General features: G+C 41.1%; 3 protein-coding genes and 1 non-coding gene across 8 annotated transcripts; 1 reads left to right on the forward strand and 3 right to left on the reverse strand.

Moving 5' to 3' along the window:
- Positions 1-35: 35 nt before the first annotated feature.
- On the reverse strand, positions 36-1,121 carry LOC118207656 (signal peptidase complex subunit 1-like). The gene is made up of 4 exons (XM_035381448.1): positions 961-1,121; positions 619-678; positions 432-518; positions 36-315 (listed from the first exon to the last, which is right to left on the reverse strand). Exons 1-4 carry the CDS (start codon positions 994-996, stop codon positions 187-189), a joined length of 312 nt encoding a protein of 103 aa, XP_035237339.1. The 5' UTR covers positions 997-1,121; the 3' UTR covers positions 36-186.
- Positions 1,122-2,722: 1,601 nt separating this feature from the next.
- On the reverse strand, positions 2,723-8,853 carry gnl3 (guanine nucleotide binding protein-like 3 (nucleolar)). The gene is made up of 15 exons (XM_035381444.1): positions 8,718-8,853; positions 8,316-8,374; positions 7,781-7,921; positions 7,279-7,398; positions 7,094-7,174; positions 6,494-6,629; positions 6,177-6,280; positions 5,804-5,948; positions 5,394-5,481; positions 4,774-4,951; positions 4,392-4,534; positions 3,894-4,030; positions 3,632-3,774; positions 3,116-3,200; positions 2,723-3,002 (listed from the first exon to the last, which is right to left on the reverse strand). Exons 1-15 carry the CDS (start codon positions 8,728-8,730, stop codon positions 2,899-2,901), a joined length of 1,677 nt encoding a protein of 558 aa, XP_035237335.1. The 5' UTR covers positions 8,731-8,853; the 3' UTR covers positions 2,723-2,898.
- On the reverse strand, positions 4,261-4,333 carry LOC118208741. The gene has a single exon (XR_004761638.1). It is a non-coding gene; the product is annotated as a small nucleolar RNA SNORD19 (small nucleolar RNA).
- On the forward strand, positions 8,828-27,136 carry LOC118207648 (protein polybromo-1-like). 5 transcript variants are annotated; one of them, XM_035381436.1, is made up of 30 exons: positions 8,828-8,911; positions 10,058-10,209; positions 10,773-10,870; positions 10,989-11,136; positions 11,317-11,466; positions 12,347-12,463; positions 12,666-12,734; positions 12,911-13,009; positions 13,162-13,247; positions 13,372-13,460; positions 14,087-14,303; positions 14,526-14,667; positions 15,194-15,285; positions 15,698-15,977; positions 16,278-16,383; positions 16,732-17,371; positions 17,867-18,078; positions 18,704-18,889; positions 19,271-19,428; positions 19,775-20,038; positions 20,487-20,632; positions 21,136-21,293; positions 21,789-21,972; positions 22,340-22,550; positions 22,953-23,154; positions 23,599-23,757; positions 24,277-24,435; positions 25,693-25,760; positions 26,223-26,436; positions 26,723-27,136. In XM_035381436.1, exons 2-30 carry the CDS (start codon positions 10,069-10,071, stop codon positions 26,884-26,886), a joined length of 4,959 nt encoding a protein of 1,652 aa, XP_035237327.1. In that variant the 5' UTR covers positions 8,828-8,911; positions 10,058-10,068; the 3' UTR covers positions 26,887-27,136. The 5 variants fall into 5 exon arrangements, with proteins under 5 accessions (XP_035237327.1, XP_035237326.1, XP_035237328.1 ...); XM_035381435.1 differs by lacking the exon at positions 8,828-8,911 and adding an exon at positions 9,097-9,262; XM_035381437.1 differs by lacking the exon at positions 8,828-8,911 and adding an exon at positions 9,097-9,262 and having other exon boundaries at positions 23,599-23,673.
- The last annotated feature ends 437 nt before the right edge of the window (positions 27,137-27,573 follow it).

The raw sequence follows: 27,573 nt of genomic DNA on the forward strand, positions 1-27,573 counted from the left end.
GTACAAAAAAATAATCACATCTGGACGAACACACATTTTAGATCAGGGGAAATTAACACTTTATTGTGAATTGAAATTATGTTTATTAGATACAGACAGGCTTCGATGGGTATTTCAAAGATGACAGTTTCTATAAAAAGTTCACAAAATCAATATGGTCATTTTAAATGGATACACAATAACGCTCTACTTGTGCTTCCTTGGTTTCTTCTGATTCTCGGGTGCTTTTTCTCGTGTGTCACCAGAAGAGTCCGGAAGCGCAGGAAGCCATGTCAATGGGTTTTTCCGATACATTGGCCAGGGAGGAAGGGTAAGCTGCAATTTATTGATGTGAAATGTTAGTACATCACGAACCCGCTTATCTGCAGGAAATGCAGTATTTATATGGTAGGCCTACCAAACCAATAGCTCATTTAAAACGTTAAACTCACCAAACAAGAGCCAATGAACCCAGCCAATACTATATAAACAGTCCATCCAAACTGTTGGATGATCATCCCATAAATAAATCCGATTACCTGCAAAAAAAAAAAGAAAATGCAAAACAGAAATCTGTTGAGCAGCCCAATATTACAACTCATTGCACATTATGTCTTTGTGCATTATTAAACCACTTACCGCAGAGACGAGCATGATTCCTTGGAAAATCTGTTCAGCAAGTTTTTGTCCCTTGTAGTCCTAAAACGCAGCATATAATTAAACGATTGCTCAATGTGTTCCAGTGCAAAGGTGTCTGACATTTTCTGAAATTATATATTTTTTAAAAAACGTTCGGAATTCACTTCTGGGAACATGAAATGCACACATTTCGGCAACGATGCTATCGAATTAGGATTGTTCTGTTATCGCAACATCCAGTTCGATTAGGCTACTCTATCTCCGTTAAATATTTTTGTCAGAGGACGAAAGGCTAAATTTATGTAGGAAGCTACATAAATGCACAAGCTGGAAAAAACTTACCATGTATGTAGGAACTGACTCAAATATCGAAAGCATTTTGATATTCAAACACAAATAAGTTTCCAGCCGGTAAAAATAAGATATTACGCTTCCTAACTGTGCAAGGTATACGTAGAATAGGAAGGACCCTGGTTGAGTTGTCTATGAAAGTCCTGTATAAAATATACAAGACCATATTCAGCCGCTTGACTTCAGCCTATTCCATTTTTCCATCCCGCGGTACAACTGAATGCGATTTAAGTTTTGTTTTCTTTTATACTTTCCCATTTGTTATTATTTTTCTGCAAAATCGGACGTATAAGGATTTAGGTTTTTCTTTTTAATTAAAATGTGAACATGCAAACGTCCGAACTGAAATGTTGATGTAATCTGAACAACCTTGCTTGCAGCCTACTTACACTGACTCAAATTAAGCATATGGGATATGGTAGTTGGTTCTTAAACACACGAGTTAATTTTAATGTAGCCTATGTTTTCGATTGGCCCAGACGGTTTTGTGTGCGTGTGTGTATGGGATACATTATTTACATTATTTCAGTGGCTTTCGGTGATAGGAGTCGATTCAGTTCACAAATAGCCTATTCATCTATCGAGTCGTTGTACTTGACGAACGTCTAGAACGACTCGATATGCAGCCAGCAAGTAGGCTGAAATGTTCGGTGATCCGTCAGGTTGCATGCATCATAGGGCACGCGTACAGATTATAGTAAATGTAAATTTTGTAGAATAATCAGGAAATATACACACCAACAACCTCTGGAGACGCAATTGCACTGTATAGGCAGCTTTGGGGTTAATTTAAGTGCATTTTCTTGCTTGGGACTACAAACCCACACATCTCTATTTCACGGTCACTGAATGCTCGCTTTCGACCACCATTTCCAAACCTTTGTTGATGGCTTTCCCATAGTTCTAAATGCAGGTGTCACTGTTTTTATTGAAACACTAGCCAGTTGAACAGTCTTTGTGATTGAAGCTCCTGCCATCCATACCCCAATAATGAATCCTTTCAGTCGCTTAGATCTTTTCCTTTTGCCATCTTGATCCAAAATAGTTTAGCTGGGTCTGCTCAGCATTATTATACATGCCACTGAGCATGATAGGATGTTAATTGCTTAACTGTATCAGGCAGGTCCATCTGTATAGAAGCATCTGCATTTATGTTTCTCACCTCATTTATTCAGGATTTTCCCTTTTGTCACCCATTTGTATGTATAATGCAAAGTTCACTGCAGCAAAAATGCAAAACATTACAGGAAGACACCAAAAAAGGGACAAATAGAAAAGGAGCCACATCTATGGAGTTTGACTTGATTGTTCAAAATTCACAATTTGGAATTTTTTTTGTTTGGCTGAAACAAACCAAAAATCCACTCTCATTGTACAATCACACCATTAGCCACAGATTTATGGCTATGACAATCTATCAAAATGGAAATTATTTAAACCTGTAGCCATGTGGTGTATTGCACCTTGCTGATTATACTTGGCTATACACATTTTCAAGTTAATTGAATGGATGATTAAAAGAAAGCCATTACACCATCTTGTTCAGTCATTCCTGAAAATGTTTTTCACCCCTCAATCAAAAATACATTGTTTTCATTAAAAAGATGCACCTACTGACAACATTACACTTCCCAGCTGAATGAAGAATGTACACAAATACAAACCATGCGCTGCATGTCTTCACGCCTTCAGATTTTTTCTGCTAACAAAGGTGATCATTCTCACGAAGAAATATGCAAAGCATGCGGCAAAATAATTAATAGAAAACTTTATACAAAATAGTTTACAAATATAATTTTAATACAATAATCCATCTTTGAAGGTCCAACTTTAACTAGTGAAATCTAGCACCCGATAAATCACAGCAACCTGTGATATTGAGAAACTTAAACAAGTCCCATTTAAACCACTACAGGTCTCCAAGCATCCTCATTTGAAATCTGTGTTGAAATCATATGCATCATCATCCTTCTGTGCCGAAGACAGGTCTATGGTGATAGGCTTGGGCTGGAACTTGACTTTTGTAGGGTGCTCTGTCACACAAACAAGAAAAGAATTTAAAACGTTACAGCATGTCATGAGACCATGATAAATATGTACGACGTGGCAATAAATGAGAAGTTTATCGGGCTGCTCTCTAATATACCTGCAAAACCTGGTGTTGTCTCTTGTGGCTCTTTTCCATTTTGAGATTGTTCCAACTGTCGTCCTTCAGCATGCACCAAGTCAGGCTGCAACAAGATATGACCCATGTTGCAGTGTAAGTCTTTGATTACAATGAGACCAATATATTGTTCTTACCATTTACGGTTTCAAACTGTAGGTCTCAAAAGCAGAGGGGGTAGGCCAAAAGGGGAGAGAAAAGTGAACGTTTTGTTCTTAGGTTTCTTAAAGATGGTTTGTGTTTTTTTCTCAAAAGTACCCATGGCCATTGCTCCAAGGTTACATTATGGGTGTCAAATATCAGAAAGATCTGAGGTCAAGATTGAAAAGGGGCCATTTCCCCCCAGAATAACCATAAAAATCAGACACATCACCCGTCCACAACCACTTAAGAATTCTTGAAAATAGGCTTCTGCTGCAGTTTTTGCAGTCTAAAAATCAGTTTATGGGCCAACAATGTATGACTGCACTTTAACACTCCTCATACAACTGCTCTCACCTCATTATCAATAGCCTCTTCCTGGCATTCTTCCTCGTCCCCTAACTCCTTGGTCTCAAGGCCTTCGCTTACACTGAGGAGTCCAGACGTGGGACCCATGGAGCTCAGGATAATGGCAGTTGAATATCTGTGTAACTTCACACCTGGACAACAACAAGACCAGAACTTTCACAGCAACAAATCTCCCATACTGAGCCACCTTACCTTAATGGGTGGTTTTAAATTAGCTCTCTGTATGCCATCATTCTCTGAATGTACTTACTTTTAATGGTGTCTGAATTGCCTTTCTGCAATTTGTTCAGATCCCACCCCTTCTTCATTTCTGTTACCGTTTCATCCGAGAGATAGGAAGGAACGTTGGGATTGTCGGGGGGTTTGGAATGATAGCTTAGTTTAGTCCTAGTAGGAAAAGCCGAAACAATATCATTCAGTTGATTACATAGAATGAGCAAAAAACACACCTTTGAATGAAACCATTTACAATAATTTCAAGGATACATCCTTGAGAACGCTTAAATTAGGCACAGAATCCTTAGGAAACCTCTCACCTTTCCATGCAGTAATCCAATTCATCAATATGTTTACTGATCAGTGCTGGATGCATAAAATCATCCCTCTGAATAGACTGAAAGTGCTCAGAGATCAGGGTTGGATTAAAGTCTTCATTGTAACTCAAGACTTGTATTATTTTCCTCATTTCTCTGAGAGCCGCACGGAAGGCAGGATTTGACCTGGCTTGATAGCGAGTGATAATTCTTACCCGGTCCAATCGCTTAGAAATGTCTCAGCGGCTTGCGCAGTGTTCGGAACACCGCCTTTCTGCATGAGTCCCCGTTTCTTGGCTAAACATGTCAAGAATTCCAAGGAGTTCCTGAAATCAGGAACAGTGTACTGAAGCATTATCTAAAAGAAAAGAATTCAGTTATCAATTATAACTCAGTAACAGTCAGAGAAATGTATGTGCATGTAACAAAATATATTTTAAATGTAGTATAATTGCATTGTATAAAGAACAAAATGTTCTTTAACAGACATCCTGCGGTGGAAGTAAATTATATTTCCTGACCACATAATCAAACTTTATTACCCCTAGGGTACTGAAATATTTGTACTAAATTCATAAAGTGTCCCTCGAGTGTTACCTGCTGTTTGTCACAGTGCTTAAGTAAGGCTCTGACTGCATCCAGTGCGTTCCCCCCTTCCCCTGGTGTCGGCAGACTCCTCAGAGCCATGGCAAAAGCAGGGTTTGATGGCGCTGCCATTATGCTAGGGCTGTCGATCATCTTGACATTCTTCGCAACGAGCACTTCTTGAGTGCATCTGAAAGGAAGGTATACAAACTGTTTACTTAATCACATCTGCTGCAATGCAGCAAAACGGTTGTAAATGCAAAACACACAAGAACTTCTATCTACTTCCTGAAGCATTTCAAATGCAAAATAAAAGGGATTTTCAAGGATCCTCAGACAAGAATCGCATTTTTTAACGGACACATTCACAATGGTCAAGTAAATGCTTAATTTATACACCCTTGCACCACATCCAGTTCATTCACAGGTGAATGACACACCCCAAACATGCATCCTACACCTCACTTAAACTGCTAGACTCTTACAAGAGAAATTCATGCTAAACGCCTCCCCGCAGAGTTAAACAGTGGTGTCTCTCATATGACAGGGACCACACTACTGCTATTCACTGTGGTCCAATTGAACACAGAAATGAGAAATCGAGCAGCAACCTCTCTTTGCTATGCACTCACTTTGTTAATCCTCCCTGTGCTCCAGCGTTGCAGGCCCTGACGCCCTTCAGACTGTTGATTAGGCTGCTCTTCCCCACATTGGGAAAACCTGAGGGGGAATCATAAATGTGAGAGGCAGCATGGTCACGCACACCTCAACAGCCAGCAGGCGTGAGTTTTACTGACAAAACGATGAGATCAGAGTTGGATTATTGAAGTCTTCACTGATTTCAGAATCACAGAGTCATCCTTTCTCATCAGACCTGTATTAAACGTCACTGTATTGATGTACTGCTGGAAAGGCTTAATTACACTGTTAGGCTTGTCATGCTGTCTTTTATCCTTCATTTTAATACTGAAAAGTAAGAAATCTGCATATTATCACAATGTTACCAGGTAAAATTATTCAATAGGAAACAAATTGATCTTACCAACAATGCCAACTTTGAGTGTCTTTTCACCCTCCTGGGCTTCTGCATAATCCTGCAGAAACTGCAGAAGACAACTGCTCCCAAAGGATTCCGTTCCTTTACTCTGGTCAACTGCTCCTTGCCCAGCTCTTTTCTTCTTCTCTTGCTGTAAATCCATAACTATGGTAACTACATCAAATATTCCTTGATTTCACATAATGAATGAACAACACATGCAATTCACACAATACCTTGAACATAGAATGGTAGCAATCACTACATGTAGTTTTTACAAAATTCACAATGTTGCCCAATACCATGGTATACGTGATACCGTTTATGGTAAACACAGCAAGAGGATTTTGTTGTTAAGTGACACACTGCACACACATACCACTGTTTTGTCTTGCAGATATACTGATGCTTTGAAGGCGACTGTAGGAAACTCATGCTGCAGGTAGCGTAACCACTTCTCCGCATTGCTTTTTGGTACAAGATCTGGGGGGGGGGGGGGGGGGGTGATTTCAGAGCAGTGAATAAAAAAGCCTTCCAATAAACGTTTCACTATAATTTGTACAAACAACATCTAACCAAAAGTGAATTGTGCAAAAATATTTCCTGGCAAAGTTTCTTTTTAAAACTGGAAACAATATTAAACATCTACAAAGATATAAAACAAGCCAAAGATGTTGACACAAATGAATGGTTTACCAATCTTATTCAAGACCAAGAGAAGCTTCTTGTTTCCTTCACTTTTCAAAACGGCTTCTTCCAGCTCTGGACAGCGGCAACCCAGGGGATCCCTGGCGTCCAGAACCTCAACAATGACACTGGAATCACTGATGACCTGTTGGACACAATATATATATATATATATATGTTCACTGCAGTGTTGGTAATTAATGTAGGCATAGGAGAAAATACTCCTTTGGAGTTTTTATTTTGTGAATGTCCTTCACAATAAATAAATAAAATAAAAAATCGAAATATTAATTATTTTTAGATGAGCTTTTGTAAGCACATTTACTTTCAGTAAGTGGATAGATATAATAGTCCTTCAATATTCCTGACAAAATTTAAACAAATTAATCATTGCTTCAGGGATTGCTTCTGTGAGGGAGTTCATTATGGAACACTGAGCTCCATTCATTGTGTAGACATACATTCTCAGGCATAGCAAAATAGAAAACAGAGCAAAATGAGGGAGACCATCTCTGTTGAACCTGAAGGCATTACTGTAAGAGTAAGCTTTTAAGTCAATGGTCATCCTTCAGTGCTGCAGCTACCGACTGGTCTGGCTCAGTCACTCACCTTGTTCAGCTCATCACAGAGGAACTTTCTGGAATATTTATCTTTGCCAGATGACTTCTGTGGACGATTCAAATTCCCCTCCTGCCAAAATTGAATGGCGTTTTTAAACAAACTTTAGCAGACATGAAAACACTCATGGCCTGTAAAACATACAAGAGAGTTTACTTCTCTTCATCGGTTCTCACCTTTTTTACTTTTTTGGCCTGGGTATTGGAGTCACTGCTTGTGGCCTCTCTCTTTCGCTTCTGTGCTCGTTCTCGCTCCTGTTGTTTCTCAAGTCTCTTTTTCTGTTTAAGTTCTTCTAGCTGGGAGGTGAAAGAAAAGTCAAATATGCATACAGTCCCAAAATGCTCTGATGCAGCAACTAACTAGGATAACAATGATAATACTCATGCTAAGGCTACAATACCACAACAAAAGAATACCACAAAGCATTATCAAATATTAAAGTCAAATTTAAAATTTGTGCATTTTTACATTTACATTGATGACATTCTGTAACTGAGTTACTTGGATGAAAATGCCTTTGGCAACATTATTTTCAAAATAAAAGCTTGTGAATCCGCTCGGCAGTTACTGCTAATCACTTTTGACGAAAACATTATTGAAATATTTGACCAGGATACACAAAATTAAGACTTAATAGGATAGGGTTGTAAAAAAATAAAAATAAATAATGATTCTCACCTTCAATTTTCTCTGTTCTGCCTCCCGCAAAACTTCTTCTTTGAAAGGTGCGATACTAGGAACCCCAGGATCCTTCTTTACCCGCTTTGTTATACCTTTCTTTTTTGCTTCCTTCCGTAATTTTCGGTTGTGCTCCCGAACCTGATTTACAAAATAAAATAAAGAATGCATGTGCCAATAGTAACACAGTGGTATTAGATAATCAGTTAAGAAAAAAAGAACCAATTCTTCATTTAATTACCAGCGCTACAGTTGAAACGGCTGGTGGCTACTGACGTATCCTTTTATTCTAATTTACAAGAGCAGACCGATAGTTAACCAAAATATTGCTACATTCTACATTCCCCTGTTACATTCGCTTTCATGGGCCTGACATGAATTAATTAATACAACGATGTATCCAACTAAAATAACCCACACATAACACTGCACATTCAGGCCTACCCCACATGCTAAATAGCTTCACACACTTAACATTACGTCGCACGTAACTGATACCTAACAATAAGGTTAATTGCTGTGAAAATGCACTTACCTTTTTCTGTATTTTGTACCGTTTTGAACATGACATGCGTTTACTAGCTTTCTTCAGCTCTGGGGAAAAATAACATTGCTGTCATCGGCACGGTAGAATAAAAAAACATTTTATCACCAAAACACTTGATACATATTTAGAAAAAAAGTTACATTACTAAGACGCTCCTGATATTTCGACTGAGAGCACATTTGCAGAGTTAAATTAAAAGTAGCTGAACTGCTAGATCAGCTACTTACATTTGATAGAACCGCAGGTAGGCTAACTAGCTAGCGCATTGCTCATTTTTCGCTGGTAAAAAACAAGATACCCACACTGCAATCGTAAATTTAAAAAAGTCAATTCCTCAACAAACCATTAATCCGACGTGAAAAAATATTAGTTACCGACACTTGAACTTACTTGGGCGCTTCATGTTTTCATACAGGACACCTTTCTCCACGTGGTGCTACTAATCGGTGCCACAAGCAGAAAGGATGCAATGCGGGATAACATGTCGGACTTCCGTTTCCGCCACAGCTAGAGAGGGGGAGGAGCTAACCAGCAAGCTCTCTTAGCCTAGCAATCTAAAGCTAACACTATTGTCGAGAGTCCAGGTAAACCTTTACTAATTTGTGATCTAATTACATTTTTAGACGAATCATTCTGTTCTGTGTTCAGCTGCGGGTCAATTAAATATTTAGCTTGTTAAATTCATTCTGAATTATTGGTACATTAATTGCGATTTCCTGATTGCTTGCCAATACATTTGGGCTGGATCTGGATGCAGTTAGCTTCTTCAGCTGCCTTCCCATTTGTCTTTGTTTTTGTCACTAACCCGTCTGGTGGAGTTGTGCTTTTAAGAGCCGGTAGATAGCTAACGCTAGCTGAGTTAGCTGGAGACCAGGCACTCGCGATAAGAATGAACTAGCTAATGCTACACTAACGTTTCATTGCTATGCGCAAAGGTATTCGGAACTAATGTTATGGTTGGCTAGCTTTCCACGTCGTTGGAGTCATTAACTTAGGATGTTTTAGCGCGTTAGTTAGCTATCCATTTATTTGGAGTATTGAGTATAGCTCCCTAGCTAGTGTTCGTTTAAACCACATTGTATAATGTAGCTAACCGATTAAATGGAAGAAAAGTTCTTATCAGTATATCTATATGTGTTCTGGCCAATCGTGTGCGTGAAGCAACTCACACGAATAACCGCCTGTCAAACATACTTACAAACTTACTTTGTACTTAGGCTAATACAGTAGCCTGTTAGCTGGACAATTTAGCCACTTTGTTGGTCAGCTAAAATTATCTGAGTTAGCTAACCTGCGCTAGCTGTGTATGAATGTGAAGTCCAGTGTCAGACCTCTTGACTGTTAGGGTTATTAGGTAGACTACACCTGTCATAGTGTAGCGAGCTTATTTCATGGAATGCATTTCGTTGTTTTGTTTTAATTAACTACGCGTCTTTACGAAAATTGTATTAAACGACGCTGCTTTCTTTATCCACAACCATTTGTTGGACAGTATTATTTTTATGTGGTGGTAATCGCGAGTAATCTTGCTATATAGACGGACCATTGGGGACATTAGCTATCTGGCTTGCACCCGTAACGGTGAAACAAATGCACGTTACGTTTCATATCAGGGCGCAAAATGGTAATCGAAATGCGTTAAACAGTCAAGCTCATCTGCCAGCACGGCCAAGTACCCATCCCGGTTTCTAAGTAAACTTTATGACTGCCCCTTGTTAAATCTTTTTAAGGCACTGCTCCGATGGGTTCCAAAAGACGGAGGGCCACTTCTCCTTCCAGTAGCGTTAGTGGCGGGGACTTTGAGGATGGCCTGTCGTCCTCCTCCACTCCCGTTAACAGCCGAAAAAGAAGAAGAGCTTCCAGCGTACCCACTGTAGATCCAGTAAGTGGATTTCCTAATATTTTCCACTTTTCCCACTGTTAGTCATAACAGCATGATAAATATTAGAATATATTAAGCTATGTGACCTAGCCCTCTAATAGGCTCATGCGAGTGGTACAAATGTGTGCTCCAAATGTTCGCCCAGTACCGTGAATGGTTTCCAAATATGTAGTTTGCCGCAATTACACTCTTATTTGTATTAAACTTGAAAAGAAAAAAACATTGGGCTTATCCATATGACGTAGAAATTACCTGTATGTCTGACACGTCTTAGTTGCATACCAACCAGATAGCTGCAATCCAGAAAAAAGTTAATTTTGGTGGGCAATGACAAGTGACAAGTTAACTGGTGATCACCGGATGTTCTGTCGCTTAACATTTATACTGTTGTTATTGCTAATAATATCTCTAATAGTAATGGTTACTACCAGATGAGCCAGACACACTGCTGGTATGCCTGGGGCAACATGTTGCACATCTCAGGTCTTTGTTGGAGTATGTTTTTCTGTACATAGTTATGTATGCATGCATATGTTACTGAGATTGTGTCCTTATCGGCCTAGATTGCAGTGTGTCATGAGCTGTATAATACCATAAAAGATTACAAGGATGACCATGGCAGACAAATCTGTGAGCTGTTCATTAGAGCACCAAAGAGAAGGTACAGAACATTTCATTACAATCATATTGTCCGTGTTCAAATTAATTGACTTATCACACCAATTATGACACACAAGAAAGAGATCCCCTGTATTTATTTGTTTGTTTTCCTTTTGAAGAAACCAACCAGATTACTATGAAGTGGTCACCCAGCCCATAGATCTGATGAAGATCCAACAGAAACTGAAGCTGGAGGAGTACCAGGATGTGGAGCAGCTCACTGCTGATTTTCAGCTCATGTTCAACAATGCCAAGACGTACTATAAGGTACCACCTTTTAGAAGCTAGGCCTAAGTTTGCATCATACAAACACTAATTAGTAAAGTGTTACGGTGAAGGTTTATTCAAATTTTCAGTATAAGTAGCTTTGGTAGTCCAATGTTTATTTGTGTTTTGTTCATCTTCATTCTGTGCAAAAAATAATTCAAACATGTTTCCTGTTTACAGGTTGAGAGCCCAGAGTACAAAGCTGCCTGCAGACTGTGGGAGCTTTATCAGCGCACAAAGAATGAGTTTGTACAGCGAGGGGAATATGAGGAAGAGGATGAAGATGGAGAGGACACACTGGAAAACCCTGGAACCTCCACAGAAGAAGAGGTGGAGTTATTATTTTTCTCTCCATTGAAGCAATAATCTTACAGCTGGCAATTCACAAATAGCTTGTAATTGAATACTTTCTTGACCATACTGTATACATACCTGGTTAGAAAAGAGGAAAACTCTGACATGGAGAGTTAATATTTCTCACAATCAGTCCTGGGTTAATAGTCAACAGTTTCAAAAGTAGGTGACAGGTGGTCTTTACTGGGAACATTTGTAAACTTAAATGTGTTGTCCCTACATGTCAAAATTGCCAGGGGATTACCACTGACTATATAAAGCAATGTTTACACTTGGCTCATTGGATATCTTCTTCTGTTGAGTGCTCAGGACATTTGATTAATATCTGGGTATTTCCCCCCATAATTGTGTCCATTTAGTCATATCTGTCAGACCATTAGTGTGATGCATGTGTTATGCCAGATTTACAGAGCCTATATTTGGCACTCGTCTAAGTGAAAACAAGTAGGCTTCCACTGTCTACTTGGAACCAGACCTACCGTGTTTAGTTTCAGTGTCTGGTGGTTTTCTGTTCTGTGCTGTTTCTACCATTGCTGCCAAAAATACAAAGTAGGGAATTAAACATGGAAGGATCATGCTGCTATTGCTCATCAAAGCGAACTAAATTGCACAATTTCTTGCAAAAGTACATTTGAAATTGAGCTTTAGAAGTAAAATTATATTTGATTTGTTGATGGGACTTAATATACTATGGCTGTGGCAGTTGGTAATGCAATTGAGCTGTACAGCTAGCTTCACTTAGAGCTCTGGCCAGCCTCACTCTAGTGCTACAGTGGATAACTTTCATGAGGATAACAGCATTACTTTTTGTAGTCTCTTGTGGTCAGTTCCTATGTGTTCATGGTTTGATTGGCAGACTCCACCCAGTTGCCTGAAGGAGGTCCTGGAGCAGCTCTTAGAGGCCATTGTGACATTCACTGAACCCTCAGGGCGTGTGATCAGTGAGCTCTTCCAGAAGCTGCCCTCCAAAGTGGTGAGAACTGCAGCTGTATATATTACGTGATGTTGACTTTGAGCAGTCATCTCATTATGCCTTTTTTTGTACATTATCTGATGTGCACCAGTCTTTAGTTTTTGAAATATATAGATTTCTTTGTTTCAAATGTTTTTTAAGTGTATGTGATTAGACCATTATTATTGTTATTATATATTTGTTGTTATCTTGTCCTCTACAGCACTACCCGGACTATTACGCCATAATAAAAGAACCAATAGATTTGCGGGCAATTGCTCAGAGGATACAGGTATGCAGCAAGATGTAATGTGCTTTGATTGCTCACTTAAGCATGCACACACACACAAATTCAGATGCCATCGCTCTCTTTCTTCCCCTGCTACCCTCCTTCCCTGTCTCTTTCTCATAACACAAAAGCAAATGATCTATTGCATTTGTGTCCATTCTGTTTGAATCGTTTTATAGATTGGATACTACAAAAGTGTCAGTGCCATGGCCAAGGACGTAGACCTTTTAACAAAAAATGCCAAAACCTACAATGAACCTGGATCACAAGTTTTTAAGGTATTTCAATGCTTATGTTTTTTTTAGACATTGTGTTTTAATTTTTGCTTTTTGTTATTTCTGAAACTATTTTCATATTTTGCGTACTGGATTGAATGATTTTTAGTTTGAGGATATTAAAGTCTACCATTCTTTTCATTATTGTAAATTAGGATGCTAATACCATCAAGAAGATCTTCCTTCAGAGAAAGACTGAAATTGAGCATGCTGAGCCCACTAAATCCAGCCTTCGCATAAGGTACTGTTTACTATTTCTGAAATCTGTTTTTCGGTTTATTTTTCTGTTAAAGAATTGTTGTATATGGAAAATATAACAGATTTTTCTGTTGAAACCACATGTTGTGTTTGTGTGTGTGTGTCAGGAACCGGAGGTCTGCCCAGGGAGACCGCCTGTCTGCCATCACCACAGCCCTGCAGTACGGATCTGAGAGCGATGAGGATGCCCTGCATGGTAAGCCTCACTATTCAGTCATTCGTGCATTTATTATGAAGCATTTCTCCACATGAACGCAATTTGATGTTAGCAGTTAAAGGCATACTATGCAGAATTTCTTTAGCCTTGCTGTGGTCCGGTGTTTATAATCAAACAAGTCTCCTCCATCTTCACCTTCGCCCACTCAGCTCCGAGTACTGAACAGAATCGCTGATGCGCAAGTTCATTCAACTACTGTTAAATTTATCTCATCAATTACTCAGACATTACATTGTAATTTGTTATAATTAAACTGAAGCACTTTGCATTAAATCTCGTACAGTTATGACAAATTCCAAATCCTAAGCATAAAGGATTAGTGAATGATAACAGTAGGTATTGTTTCTATATCATATGCTTTTCATTGATTCAAAATATTTGTTCAAATCTGAAAATTGAGGTCAGATTCTAAGGCAGATGAAATCACACAGTGTTATGAAATAAAGCCCCTCTGTCATATGAACGGTGTTCAAAAAAAAATGTTCCCAGTCTTCTTTTGAAGCTTTTTGGTTCTTATTCTTTCTTGCCATCGACAAATATGTGTCTGCGTGCGTGCGTACGTGCGTGTATTTGCGCATATATTCACGTGCGTGTGACCTTCGCAGGCACTGTCCGATACGATGAGGGCGAGTCCGAGGCGGAGTGCTTGCAGTCCTGCATGGACATGAGCAGTCCCATCTTCCAGCTGTACGAGGCGGTACGAGGCGGCCGCAACAGCCAGGGCCAGCTCATCGCCGAGCCCTTCCTCCAGCTGCCCTCCCGCAAGGAGTATCCCGACTACTACCAGCAGATCAAACAGCCCATCTCCCTTCAGCAGATCCGGTATGAATGTGTGTGAATGGCAGAACCATTCTTGGACACACACTTGCATTATTATGTATTCAGAAAAAAAAAAAAAAAGCAGGGCTACTTAATGATGTGCAGACATTTAGTTTTTGGTTGCACGGGGAGAATTTCTATATTAACAGTGGCTATTGACAGTGCTTTTTTGTTTTGTGTATATACCTTGAGTTTGGCAAACAAAACAGCTATTTCTTTCCGCAGGGAGAAGATGAGGAACAACGAGTATGAGAACGTGGAGCAGATGGACGCCGATCTCACTCTCATGTTCGAGAATGCCAAGCGCTACAATGTCCCCAACTCGGGCATTTACAAACGTGTGCTGAAGCTGCAGCAGGTCCTGCAGGTTAGTGGATTGCAGGAAGCAAACCACTTGGCCATGGTTAAATTCAGTGTTTAAATCTTTCATTTTAATTTTATTTCAGTCCATTTGTTTTAATCCATTTCTGCCCCCGCTTTAAACCATTTCTCTATTACAAATAGGCTTCTATATATATTGTTTGTGCTGGTTATGTAAATGCGCTTTCTATGTGTGTGGGCTGTTTCCCACGTATGGAAAAAAAACAACAATGTAGTACAACACTACAAAAATATGCTACTGCCAGATGTCTATGTTTCACACTGAATGCCGCACGTGGCAGTGTGGGAACATTGCTGTCATCATTATGAGGTAATTATCAACGGGGATCACTGAGGAGATGTGATAACTGCCTAAATGTGGGATCAAATAAGGCTCTATTGACCTCATGCTGAGGAATGACTAAAATGCAGGAACTGTTTTGGAAAAAAATTGTGAGCCTACTCATTTCCCATCTACCAAAGGTATACCTGGGTAACTCATGCATTAGTTTGTTTATGTCTATGTATTGCAGCTGAAAAAGAGGGAGCTGTTGAGAGAAGAGGAGGATGGTGACAGCATGCTCTCCTCCACCATGTCTGATGCCAACAGCGCAAAGAGGAAGAGGTACGCTCCCTCCCTCATCCCTTTATTCTCAGTGTACAGACTCTCATTGTGCTGGCCTGGACTCTTGACTTCCTGCCAAAATGTGCAGCTGGTGGTTTGAAAGCAATTAATCATTTTGAGCTACATTAGAAAACAGAATCAAATGCATGCGCCTACAAACTTCCCTGAAAGCTGATCTACCTGTTGTGTGCATATCATTCATGGTTATTGGACGGAAGCTCATTACTGAATTTGTCCTTCTTTACACTAAACAAATTTGTGAATGCTTTTGAATGAATGAATGTTAATTGAATGTTAATGCCTGGCTTTGTGATGCAACGATTGCAACAGCTAAGACAAAATTGGTGAAAATTTTAAAGCGTATTACAGCACCCTTGGCGAGATGCTAATGGTTTGGTCTCGTCCCTGGCAGCCACAAAAAGAACACGAAGAAGAACCGGATGAAGATCCTGTACGCCGCGGTGACGGAGGCCAGGGACGTGGCCACCGGCCGCCGGCTCTGCGACCTCTTCATGGTCAAGCCCTCCAAGAAGGACTACCCCGACTACTACAAGATCATCCTGGAGCCCGTGGACCTGCGGACCATCGAGCACAACATCCGCTCCGACAAGTACCTCAACGAGGAGGCGCTGATGGACGACCTGAAGCTCATGTTCCGCAACGCACGTCATTACAACGAGGAGGGGTCCCAGGTGGGTGGCCAACCGGAGAGCAGACTTTCACAAGTATCTCTTGTGGAAAAAGGATGCAGTGTGGTTTCAGCTAGGTACCCGGGTTTTAGTAATAAGCCACTTCTTGCATCAAGTGTAGAAATATGTATTTTATAGAAGTAGTGCTGTTATGGGTGTTCTCCAACAATATTTTCTAATGAATGCATTTTCTTAAATGCATTTTGCTCAATTTGTATAGGCTCTGCTGTGATCACTGTTAGGGATTCCTGTATTAAAAGATTTTTGTGAAAACATGTTATGTTTATATTTGGAAATGGTTAGGTCTATAATGATGCGAACATCCTGGAGAAGATTGTGAAAGACAAGAGGAAGGAGCTGGGGCCCCTTCCTGATGAAGATGATGTGGCTTCACCCAAGCTCAAATTAAGTATGTGCATATATAAATTAGCTGGTGCTGTAACTAATCATTATTCAAAAAGTAGTTGAAATACAACATTCCATCTTTTCAAGAAAGATCTTCAGGATTAACTGTATTTCTCAGGTCTGTATGATTCTAAAGCTGCTTCCAGAGTCAAGGTTTCTCCTTGCAGAACTTCTGCAGACTCTACAAAAATTCTAGTTGTGTTTTGTTTACAATAAAATTGGAAGACAAATATATTAATATGGCACACAGATGAGATCCTGTCCACGTACAACCATTTGTTCATCAGGATGTTACCACACACAGTTGTGCAAGTGATAATTTGCTTTTTTTTGTACTGAACTGATTCCCCAGGGAAGAGTGGCATCTCCCCTAAAAAGTCCAAGTACCTGACCCCCTTGCAGCAGAAGCTGAACGAGCTGTACGAGGCAGTGAAAAACTACGCCGACAGCCGCGGCCGCCGCCTCAGCACCATCTTCCTCCGCCTGCCCTCCCGCGCCGAGCTGCCCGACTACTACATCACCATCAAGAAGCCCGTCGACATGGAGAAGGTCAAGAGCCACATGATGGCCAACAAGTACCAGGACGTGGACTCCCTGGTGGAGGACTTCGTCCTGATGTTCAACAACGCCTGCACCTACAATGAGCCCGAGTCCCTGATCTACAAGGACGCCCTGGTGCTGCACAAGGTGCTGCTGGAGACGCGGCGGGACCTGGAGGGCGGGGAAGACAGCCATGTGCCCAACGTCCCGCTGCTCATCCAGGAGCTGGTCCACAACCTCTTCGTCTCGGTGCTGAGCCACCAGGACGACGAGGGCCGCTGCTACAGCGACTCGCTGGCCGAGATCCCCGCCCGTGACCCCGCCGCCCCAGCCAAGCCGCCGCTGAACTTCGAGATCATCAGGGCCAACGTGGACCATGGCCGCTACAAGAGGCTGGACGTCTTTCAGGAGCACATGTTCGAGGTGCTGGAGAAAGCCAGGCGGCTGCACAGGTGGGAGAGTGAAGCTAAAATAAATCAACAGCTCTATCTCCTGCACTCTCAGACCACTGAAAGCAGAACTATGTTACTATGTCAATATTACTGTTACTAATAGTAATTACTAAGATTAATAATATTGGTAATATTATTGTAATACAGTATTTCAGTTATATCACTATGTTTCAATATAATTGTTTTTTCATAATTTTAGTGATATATGTTCATGGAAGGGGCAAGAAACACTGTCTTCTTCTTGGTAGTGAACATTGTCATTTGAAAGATATTTTTAAATCCTAAAGCCAATTGTAAGACCTGTTCCATTAGGAAATAATTTAAAGCTAACACTGGTACTGTTTGGCAGCAGTGCTCAGATTCAGTCTAACTGCAATGCAACTTCCCATTTCTTATGACTGAGAAGAGTAACCCTGTGGTGAATTCATTATGTCGGCTTGAGATGATCGGTTGTATGGAAGCTGTGCTAACTGCGCCCGTATCTCCTGCCTGCAGGACGGACTCCGAGATCTTCGAGGATGCTGTTGAGCTGCAGCAGTTCTTCATCAAGATCCGAGACGAACTGTGCAAGAACGGAGAAATCCTTCTCACGCCCGCGCTCAGCTACACCACCAAACACCTGCACAATGATGTGGAGAAAGAGAAGAAGGAGAAACTGCCCAAGGAGATAGAGGAGGACAAGCTGAAGAGAGAGGAGGAGAAGAAAGGTGAGTTCTCATCCACCAGCATTTTATCACCCCCACCCTTAAACATATGGTTGAGCTTTCAGGGCTGGTCTGGGTCAATATTTAAAATACTTTGAAATCAAAAAGCATTCCAGCAGATCCCTGAGAAATTTCAACAAAATGTGTTACAAAACAAAATATACAACAGTACAAATGCAGGATTCTGTTCTGATGATTGGTCAAATATATCTTCCAGGACCTCTACTGGTATCTAAAGGGTTACAGTATTTTGAATATTTTGTCCATGTCTGTTTCCCTGCAGCAAGGACGATTATAAATAAATGAGCACAAGTTATGTTTGACTCAGCAGGGCTCTGAGGAGCACACTTGGTTATGAAGATGTATGCTTTCATTAAGTGCAGGCATAATTTTACACGGTCAACACTGCTAGTGAGGAAACAGTAGAATTTAGTTGGTTCATTACTGCAGTAGATTCATGCAGTCCGATTAATACCTGACCAAGTACAACTGCAGTCATTTGTAATAGTATAATTATTGGTTGATCCATCAAATTTGTTGCATCATTTAATGAATTTTTTCATGGGCTAGAATTCAGCTTGACTGCTGTTTTGCTGACTGATGAGCTGATGTTACCTGTGACTTGCAGAGGCAGAGAAGAGCGAGGACCCGGTGGGCGGGGCTTGGTCGTCAGGGCTACAGCGCACATACAGCCAGGACTGCAGCTTTGAGAACAGCATGTACCACGTGGGAGACTACGTTTACGTGGAGCCTGCCGAGCAGAACCTGCAGCCGCACATCGTCTGCATTGAGCGCCTGTGGCAGGATGATGCAGGTAACCGAACCAGCACCGTTTCGCATCCTCCGACACCACGCAGGCCTCAATGTATGAAAAGGGAAGTTAAAGTGTTGAGTAGTTTTTGAAGTTATGGGATACTCATAAGTGCATAATGTAGGGGCCACTGTGATTGTATACACTGCCATATGCACGTAATGTGCAAAATATGGGACCATAACAAGCTATGCTCCATTAAATGGATATTATGTATGTATCCAAGGATACTCCTGCAAAAACATATTTTATAAAATATAACAATCCCAGTGTGACAATAATGGCAGATATAAATTTATTTTGTGTTTATTTTTACTTGATATGCTCTTTCCTAAAAGAATATGATTGTAATTAAATCCAGCCTAATTATATCTCCCCATTTAGGTGAAAAATGGCTGTATGGCTGCTGGTTCTACAGGCCCAATGAGACCTTTCATTTAGCCACACGCAAGTTTCTGGAGAAGGAGGTGTTCAAGAGTGACTACTATAACAAAGTCCCCGTCAGCAAAATACTGGGGAAATGTGTGGTTATGTTCGTGAAGGTACAGTCTTCATTTCATTGAGCCTACACAGTTTGTGTAATGTCACTGTTGTTTTTATGAGGGTGAACTGCATTTTTGGGAAAACACTGGGCTGAATTTTTTTTAACCTTAACCAAATAACATAACCTATAATAACACTGCCTAAATCTTGCTAGAAATGCTCATATTGCTGAAAGCCTGTCTTACAAACCATAACATCTCTTTCAAAATGCTGTAGAGAGCCCGTCTGGGGTTGACACTAGAAAATATTTGCATAGGTCAAATAACAAACTTAAAACTTTCAATGGAAAGAGAATCTTTAATGATGTCTCAGAAGAGCCACTTACATCGTCATGTGATTCTCTAGGAGTACTTTAAGCTCCACCCAGAAGGCTTCAGGCCAGACGATGTCTTCGTCTGCGAGTCACGCTACTCTGCCAAGACCAAGTCCTTCAAGAAGATCAAAATGTGGACAATGCCGGTGAGCTCTACCAGGTTCGTCCCTCGCGACGTGCCACTGCCGGTGGTCAGAGTGGCGTCCATGTTTGCCAATGCCACCAAGCATGACAACGAGAAGCCCTTGGATTTGGAGGACGACAAGTCGTTCGACATCAATCGCGTCGTTGACAAGGTGAGCACTGGGGCAAGAGCAGAGACAATGGAATCATACTGCTTCCGAGCCAATTTTGTTGCTCGTTGGTTCATTTTTTTTTTAAGATATGAATAGCCGGCAGTGCTATGCACCTTTCCACAAGATTTGTTTTATCTTGATCCACAAATAACACTTGGACAAGGCGATTGACCAGTTATGATGGAGTTTAAGTATGTGAAATTTAAGATTTCACATTATCAAAGGTTCCAATCAAAGATTCCAGCTGAACACCACCATACATTGAGCTCTATGTTTGTAAAGGCCTCTGTGCAGGTTCAGCGCACTGTTGGCGGGTTCAGGTAAAACAGATGATTCTACTGATTGTTTTGGTGTGTAGAAGAGAGAAGATGTGTACAGTATAATGTAGGATGTATATTGTAGCAGGCCTCTTTCCTGAGATTATCTGCTGATTATCTGTCCTGTGCAGGAGAAGGAGGACGTGCCTGTGGAATTGAGCAACGGTGAGCCGGGCTGTCAGTACTACGAGCAGCTCCGCTACAACGAAACATGGATGAAAGTTGGCGACTGCGTTTACATAAGGTCACACGGCCTAGTGCGGCCCAGAGTGGGCAGGTAGGTAGTTTCTTTCGTCAAACTTTTGTTTTGTTTGTATTCATTCATTCATTCATTATTTCATTAATGAAGAGTCTTTTAAGCTGGAACTCTTACTGGGCGTGTAGTTTGACAACCCCCACATTGACCAATCCATGTATACAGATGAATCGTTAGTGCAGCCAGTGGGATAAAGTGCTTTGCCCAAGGGGTTATTAGCTGGATATCTCTTGATTTCAACAGTCCTATATTCAGTCCCAGTGAAACTAATTAAGGTATTCTACAGATACCCATAGGAATTTTTGTAGTTTTGCAAGAGCTTTGACCACCCACTCAATTTGTCTAAGAATATTTTTGTTAAAATGGACATTATGATATTGTTCTTGTTTTTCCAGTTTGTCATATAAACTCTTCATGACGTTCATTTATAAATGGAGGTAGACTGGGTACCTGGTAGCTTTTTTTGTGTGATGGTGATTTTGTGTTTAATGGTCACGTGACTAAGCATGTCTGGTACTTGCTAGGATCGAGAAGATGTGGGTAAGAGACGGCGCGGCCTACTTCTTTGGACCCATCTTCATCCACCCAGAGGAAACGGAGCACGAGCCCACCAAGATGTTCTACAAGAAGGAGGTGTTTCTCAGCAACCTGGAGGAGTCCTGCCCCATGACTTGTGTCATAGGTACATGCCTGCGTGTGAAACATCCCAACACCTCTCTCAAGGGGCTAGAAGTTATTCAGTCACCAGATTACCCCTGTCACAGGCATTTTGTGTTGCTATTATTTGTCGTAGTTAGACTCAGTACTTCATCTTGAGTGAACCTTAGCCTGACACCGTTGCTTGTTTAATATGTATATTATGTACATATGTGTTTGTGAGCTGTATCCTATACCAGTAAGTTTTGAAAACATTCCTCTTGATCCCTGAAACTTTTCAACAAAAAATAATCAAAGCTTATTGGTCAAAATTTTGGTTTCCTAAAATTAAACATGTAAGTAAGCGGAAAGAATTTTACTAGTGTCTAAACAGTTATTTATGTTATATTTGTCCCAGGTCTGTTGCATATACATATTTTGATTGAAAATATCTGCTGAAAAGTTTGTCCTAGCATGTTTTTTTGTAGTCCAGCCTAAAGCTCATTTTCTCTCCTTTCTGTCCTATTTGTTGTGGCGTTAGGGAAATGTGCAGTGTCCTCTTTCAAGGACTACCTCTCATGCCGACCCACTGAGGTCCCCGAAGAGGACGTGCTACTGTGCGAGAGCCGCTACATCGAGAGTGAGAAGGTGATGAAGAAATTTAAGGGCCTGAAGCGCTTCTCCCTGTCCGCCAAGGTGGTCGATGACGAGATCTACTACTTCAGGTTAGCTGCTCCCATGGGCTGCCATTCAAGGAGACTAATTTCACACCCTGGTCCTAGAGGAGTCTCCATCAGCTTATATGTGACATGAATGATTATTGTCCTATTGTGCAATTAAAATGGGGGATTTACTGACCGCCTTGATGGAGTAGATTATGGATATCTTGTACAGAGGTCATAAGAGATGTACTTGGCTCAAGAGCACTTTTAGACCAAATTTAGTGCCTGTCCTCAAATTCTGCTCTTTTCATCCGCCACTTTCCTTTGAGACGGACAAATGGGACGGTTACACAACCAAATTGTTATGAACTGAATTTCTCTTCAGCTGAGGTGCAGTGAAAATCCACTTTCACTCGTTTCTCCCGTTCAGGAAGCTGATTGTACCGCAGAAGGAGCCATCTCCCCTGCTGGACAGGAAAATCCAGGAGCTGGAGGCCAAGTTTGCGGATATGGATGGGACGGAGGAAGACCTGGACGACCAAGGGGACGAGGATGGGGACGGGGGCGATACTCCTTCCATGCCCCAGATGCAGACGGCTATGTCGGGAGACATGGACATCATGCCCTATACCCCACCACAGGTTACAACCCGTACCTTTCCACACTAAAATCTGACCTCGCCGATCCAACTTTGATCTCCAAGTCTAACCTACAAGAATCAACTATTCATCTTTAAATCTCGCCTAGAATTTATCTCTAGTCTTGACTAGTGGAGTTTGCTGCTCTTTCCCAGATCTCATATCTCTGCTGTAACAGACCTACTTTACTTTGGATCTCCTGCACATCTATACAGACCTATATAGTGTACCTGCATCCAAAATTAAAGACAGCTGGTGGCTTTAAATAATCCACAGTTGTTCATTGCACCAAGTCCCACATTATTTGGTTAAATCAATAAAATGGAAACGTGAATGTGCAACCAAGATTGAGTGTCTGTATTGAGAGGAGGATTCCCAATGACTTTGCTTCACTTTGACCAACAGTTGACTCCAAAGTCAATAAAGGGGCTATCCAAGAAGGAGGGAGCAAAACGGAAGATCAACATGAGCGGCTACATCCTGTTCAGCAGTGAGATGCGGGCTGTCATCAAAGCCCAGCACCCCGACTTCTCCTTTGGAGAGCTGAGTCGCCTGGTGGGGACGGAGTGGAGGAACCTGGAGACCACGAAGAAGGCAGAATATGAAGGTGAGACATGGATTTCCCAGAACATCTCCCATTTCAGCTGGAGAAATGTGTGATGACCAGGACCATGGGTTAGAGGAAGGCCAGTAGCTGGGTTAGAGCATGATGTTAATTATGATAAAATGACTTGTACATTATTTTATGGTTTGATAGGACTATTGATTCCAATTCAGAAATAGACTACAAATACCATTTTCACTGTATAGGTAGAGACACTTTAAGTCTGTAAGCTGTAAGCTGTAAATGACATCATGACTAAAAAAAAAAAAAAAATTTCACTGTGAAAGTGATGGTCATGGATTCTGAAATTGTGCCAATATTGCAACGTTAATAAATCGCATTTGTGGGCAATGGGAGTTCGGATGTGGACATGTGACTGCCAGTAAATTTAGAAGCCATGAACTCACTGGTCACTTTGTGTAAGTTATGTGTTTATGTGTTTTGCAGAGCGGGCAGCCAAAGTGGTGGAGCAGCAGGAGCGGGAGAGGGCAGCCCAGCAGCAGGGCAGTTCCCCAAGAGCAGGTACCCCAGTAGGGGCGCTCATGGGGGTGGTGCCTCCCCCAACCCCTATGGGGATGCTTAACCAGAACATGACGCCTGTGTCAGGTAACCCCTCACGGAAAAAGTAGAACCCTTTGGTGACTTTGGAGCGGTAATAAGAAGCTGAGCTGCTCAAAACTCCCCAAACTCCCCTTATACCCCTGCCCACTCCCCTCCATCCACTCCCAGTTCATGACTCTGGAACCTCAGCCGTTACACCCCTTCCTCTCTTAATCGCATCCTCTGAAGCTGAAGACCAGCTTAGCATTATTAATCATCTTTATTTGGAATGTGTCAAATTTCTTTGAATGCATATGATCAAGCCTGTATAATCAAATCATCAACTGCATGAACATAAAATAACCACGTTTACTTTTGTTAACTTTAAGCACTCCTTGTGTGCGCATATTTTGATTTTTTTGTCAGCATGTCTTTGCACATAACCTCCGTCTACTTTATTACTAACTTTACTTGGATTTGATGTACTCTCTCTTCACTCATGGATAGTGCATGACTTGCAATAGCCAGCTGCATGATACTGATGCATGGATCTGTTGTGTTGTCCCCCCCCCCCCCCCCTCCAAGGCATGATGGGTGGCTATGGCCCTCCCATGATGCCCATGCAGGGCCCTCATGAAGGCATGGTCGGTATGGGCAGCATGCCATCGCATCACATGGGGGTGCCTGTATTGCCCCACCATCTCCAGCCAGGTATGCCCGGGTTCCCTGGCATGCCATACCCGGGTAAGGACACCCCTACCATCCCCCCTCCTAGCCAGGCCCACGCAGTCGCTTCCTGTCTGCCACTCACCCGCTGGAGGGGCTACCTGTACCACAGGCTTAGGTACTAACCAGGCCGTGCCGTGGCCCGGGCAGGGTCAGGTCAGAGGTCAATGGCGTTGGCCAGTCGGGCCATCTCTGTACCTGGGGCTTTGACCTTGCTTAGCATCGGAGTTCAATTTGCACAGTTCCCCCCTTAATTTTCTTCCTCTGAGATCTTAGAAGGCATTCATTTGAACAATCGCATTAACTAATTAATGGCCTAATCCATTTGAGAGTGATAAATGTCCACCACTAACTTCATCACAGTTATTAACTTGGTTCACCCTTGAGTAGAAATTACATTTTATTCCACCAATTCCACTCGATGCTTTATCATATTTGCACCACACATGTTTGCACATGTGTACAGGTAGGTATGGAATAATTTTATTCTATGATTGCATAGCTATAAATGCTAAAGCTAGTTATTTGCCATACAGTTTTTTTCTTTGTCTGTTGGTCAGTTTTTAATCATTCTACTACTGATTCTGGTCATTTAAATTAGCGTACGAAGATATATTTAAATGGTCTCAGTTAGGAAAAGTTAAATGATTAATTTTATGCATGGGTTCATCATTTAGCAGCTGACTTTAGAAGATGCTGTATGTGGTTTGAATAGCCTTAAATAGGCAGTATACTCCAAACGACGTATGAACTTTTTAAAAAAAAGAAAAAAACACCAGCAAACCGTGCCAGGAATTTGAGGACATTTTGTTGTCTTTAAAATCTCTGTGTAATCGATCATAAAAATGAAGATATCCTTGCAGACGATTGAGGAGTTCAGCAACTCTTCGTTCAACAGTATTAATCTCAAAAGTATCCACAACAATGATGCTACCACAGTCATGTCCAGGTGGGACGCAAGAGATTTCAGCAACTGGTGTCCTATCCGATAGGTTTGCCACAATAGAAGTTAAATTGAGGACATTTTTACCTTATTTTGTCAAACTGAGGATAAATCTTCTGGACAGAAAGGTAGCCAAATAAAAGATGTCTTTCTGTTTGTCTCTTGTTCAAAGCAACCAGTTATTTTCCATTTTGAGTATACTGGCGCCTTTGCTTTGTGTGTGAGTGCTCTGATGAAATGAAAGCCCTGTTACCTTTTGATCTGCAAAAGTGGCAATTAGGGCTCTTGTGAGGTGTTCCTTTGTCTATTAACTATGGTTACTGTTGCTGTAGGTGTAATGGGGCCTGGTGTGAACGCAATGGCGGGAAGTCCTGGGGCTGGAAACCCCTACGGGCAGCAGGTAAACTCTTTCATGGTTAATGAGGCAATAAGATTTGTGATTTGATTGTTTTTTAAGGCCTCATATCAGGGTTTCCCCCTCATTGAAATGTCTTAGGCAGGCCACCTAAATGTTTTTTCAACTGTCTATAGGAGAAAAAACCTGCAATACAATTTTTTAAAAACCTGTAAAACCATTACGAATGGTCCTCAAATTCACTGGTACAATTTTCTCATGAATGATCGTGCATTTGAGGTTTTTTCAGTTTTGACTGTTTTTAAGTTTACTTTGTGATCAACATAGTTAGCCTGGGATTTTTCCTTTAAAAATTCAGCGTGTACCTGAATACTTGAATATGTGAGCAGAATAAAGGTTTCCTTAAAGAATGATGTTAATTTAAGCACACAATGGATATTTTATTGAATGTGTGACATATAATAGTTTTTTTGTGTGAATACCACTGATAATGCCCATTTCCTTCAGATGGGTATGATTGGTCAAGGTCAGCAGGCCCCACCACCTTACCCAGGACAGGTCTCACTTGGCCAGCCTGCGCTCCAACAGCCTTCCACACCCATGTTTGTGACCCCACCCCCAAAGACCCAGCGCTTACTCCACTCAGAGGCTTACCTGAAGTACATTGAGGGCCTCCAGGCTGAGTCTTCCACCGTCAGCAAATGGGACCAGACTCTCACGGGTGTGTGTATTCGTATCAATCCATTCATTCAAAGATACATTTTATTTTAAGACTGTGAGGAAATGGGAAAATATTGTGTCAGTTTAGCCAACACAAATACCACTGTATTTATTTTAGCTAGCTCATGTGCATGAGCTGAAGTTCAGCTTTATTTGAACTAAATTGGATTAGTAAAGCATTTGCAAGTTGGTAGCTACTTACAGAATGGTTTGAATGTGACACTAATGATATGGAATGCTTTCAACAATGGCTTTTATAATTATTTGTACATTGAATATTCCCTCAGCTCAAAGGAGAGACGTTCACCTGTCCAAAGAGCAGGAAGGCCGTCTGCCTTCCCATTGGCTGAAAAGCAAAGGAGCCCACACGACCATGGCAGACGCACTGTGGCGACTGCGTGACCTGATGCTGCGAGACACACTGAACATCCGCCAGGCATACAACCTGTAACAGGCCTCGGCGCACATCCCCTCACGCTCCCATAATAAATTGCTAATTTGTGAAGAACACAAAAGGTCATGAGAAGCAGTAATATTTTGGTGTACATTAGATTTTCCAGGGTTTTTTTCTCCCAACATAGCAAAATAAGCTTAGTTTTGATGTTTTATTTTACTTTTTTTAATGGTTGTAAAAGATTTTGGTGGAAATTGGTCTAAGGCCAGTGTAAACACTTTCTTATTAAATTTGATTAGAAAAGTAATGTGGTTTCTTTACTTTTTTTTCTGTTCCATGCTAATGTTTTGCAAGGGATGCTATGTCACTTTTCATGAAGCCAACTGAATATTTGTGGTCAGACATATAAACCTTTAAAAAAATCATTGTTATATTTTTTTAATCGTGGAATTAAGTACCTTTCTATATTATTTTTCAGCATAGATTGACCTGAGGGTTGAACTGGAGGACAGGTTACATTAACAACTCCAAAACTCCAAACAATACAAACATCTTATTTAGAAATTAATCGACACTGCTCGGATTATGTATGAGGATCGATTCCTCTGATTGTTATCATCAGTGAAGTATAAACCCATGCAGTTAAAGTGAAGCTCGAGCTAAAATAAGCGCTATTATTATTTCTTAATTTGCTAATTGTAAAGATGTATTGATAGAAAGACTGCATGTGTGCAGAACATAGAA

This window comes from Anguilla anguilla, chromosome 11, assembly GCF_013347855.1.
Source record: "Anguilla anguilla isolate fAngAng1 chromosome 11, fAngAng1.pri, whole genome shotgun sequence".
Classification (NCBI taxonomy): Eukaryota; Metazoa; Chordata; class Actinopteri; order Anguilliformes; family Anguillidae; genus Anguilla; species Anguilla anguilla.

What these genes read in the sequence shown, in the direction of transcription:
- LOC118207656 (XM_035381448.1), bottom strand. Translation starts at nt 996, where the DNA reads ATGCTTTCGATATTTGAGTCAGTTCCTACATACATG. An exon ending in AGTCAGTTCCTACATACATG is followed by an intron (nt 679 to 960) that starts GTAAGTTTTTTC and finishes GCTGCGTTTTAG; the next exon opens with GACTACAAGGGACAAAAACT. An exon ending in GGTTCATTGGCTCTTGTTTG is followed by an intron (nt 316 to 431) that starts GTGAGTTTAACG and finishes AATAAATTGCAG; the next exon opens with CTTACCCTTCCTCCCTGGCC.
- gnl3 (XM_035381444.1), bottom strand. An exon ending in CAGAACAGAGAAAATTGAAG is followed by an intron (nt 7,399 to 7,780) that starts GTGAGAATCATT and finishes TTCACCTCCCAG; the next exon opens with CTAGAAGAACTTAAACAGAA. An exon ending in AGGCCAAAAAAGTAAAAAAG is followed by an intron (nt 7,175 to 7,278) that starts GTGAGAACCGAT and finishes CAATTTTGGCAG; the next exon opens with GAGGGGAATTTGAATCGTCC.
- LOC118207648 (XM_035381435.1), top strand. An exon ending in GCGTACCCACTGTAGATCCA is followed by an intron (nt 10,210 to 10,772) that starts GTAAGTGGATTT and finishes TTATCGGCCTAG; the next exon opens with ATTGCAGTGTGTCATGAGCT. An exon ending in TCAATCGCGTCGTTGACAAG is followed by an intron (nt 20,039 to 20,486) that starts GTGAGCACTGGG and finishes TGTCCTGTGCAG; the next exon opens with GAGAAGGAGGACGTGCCTGT.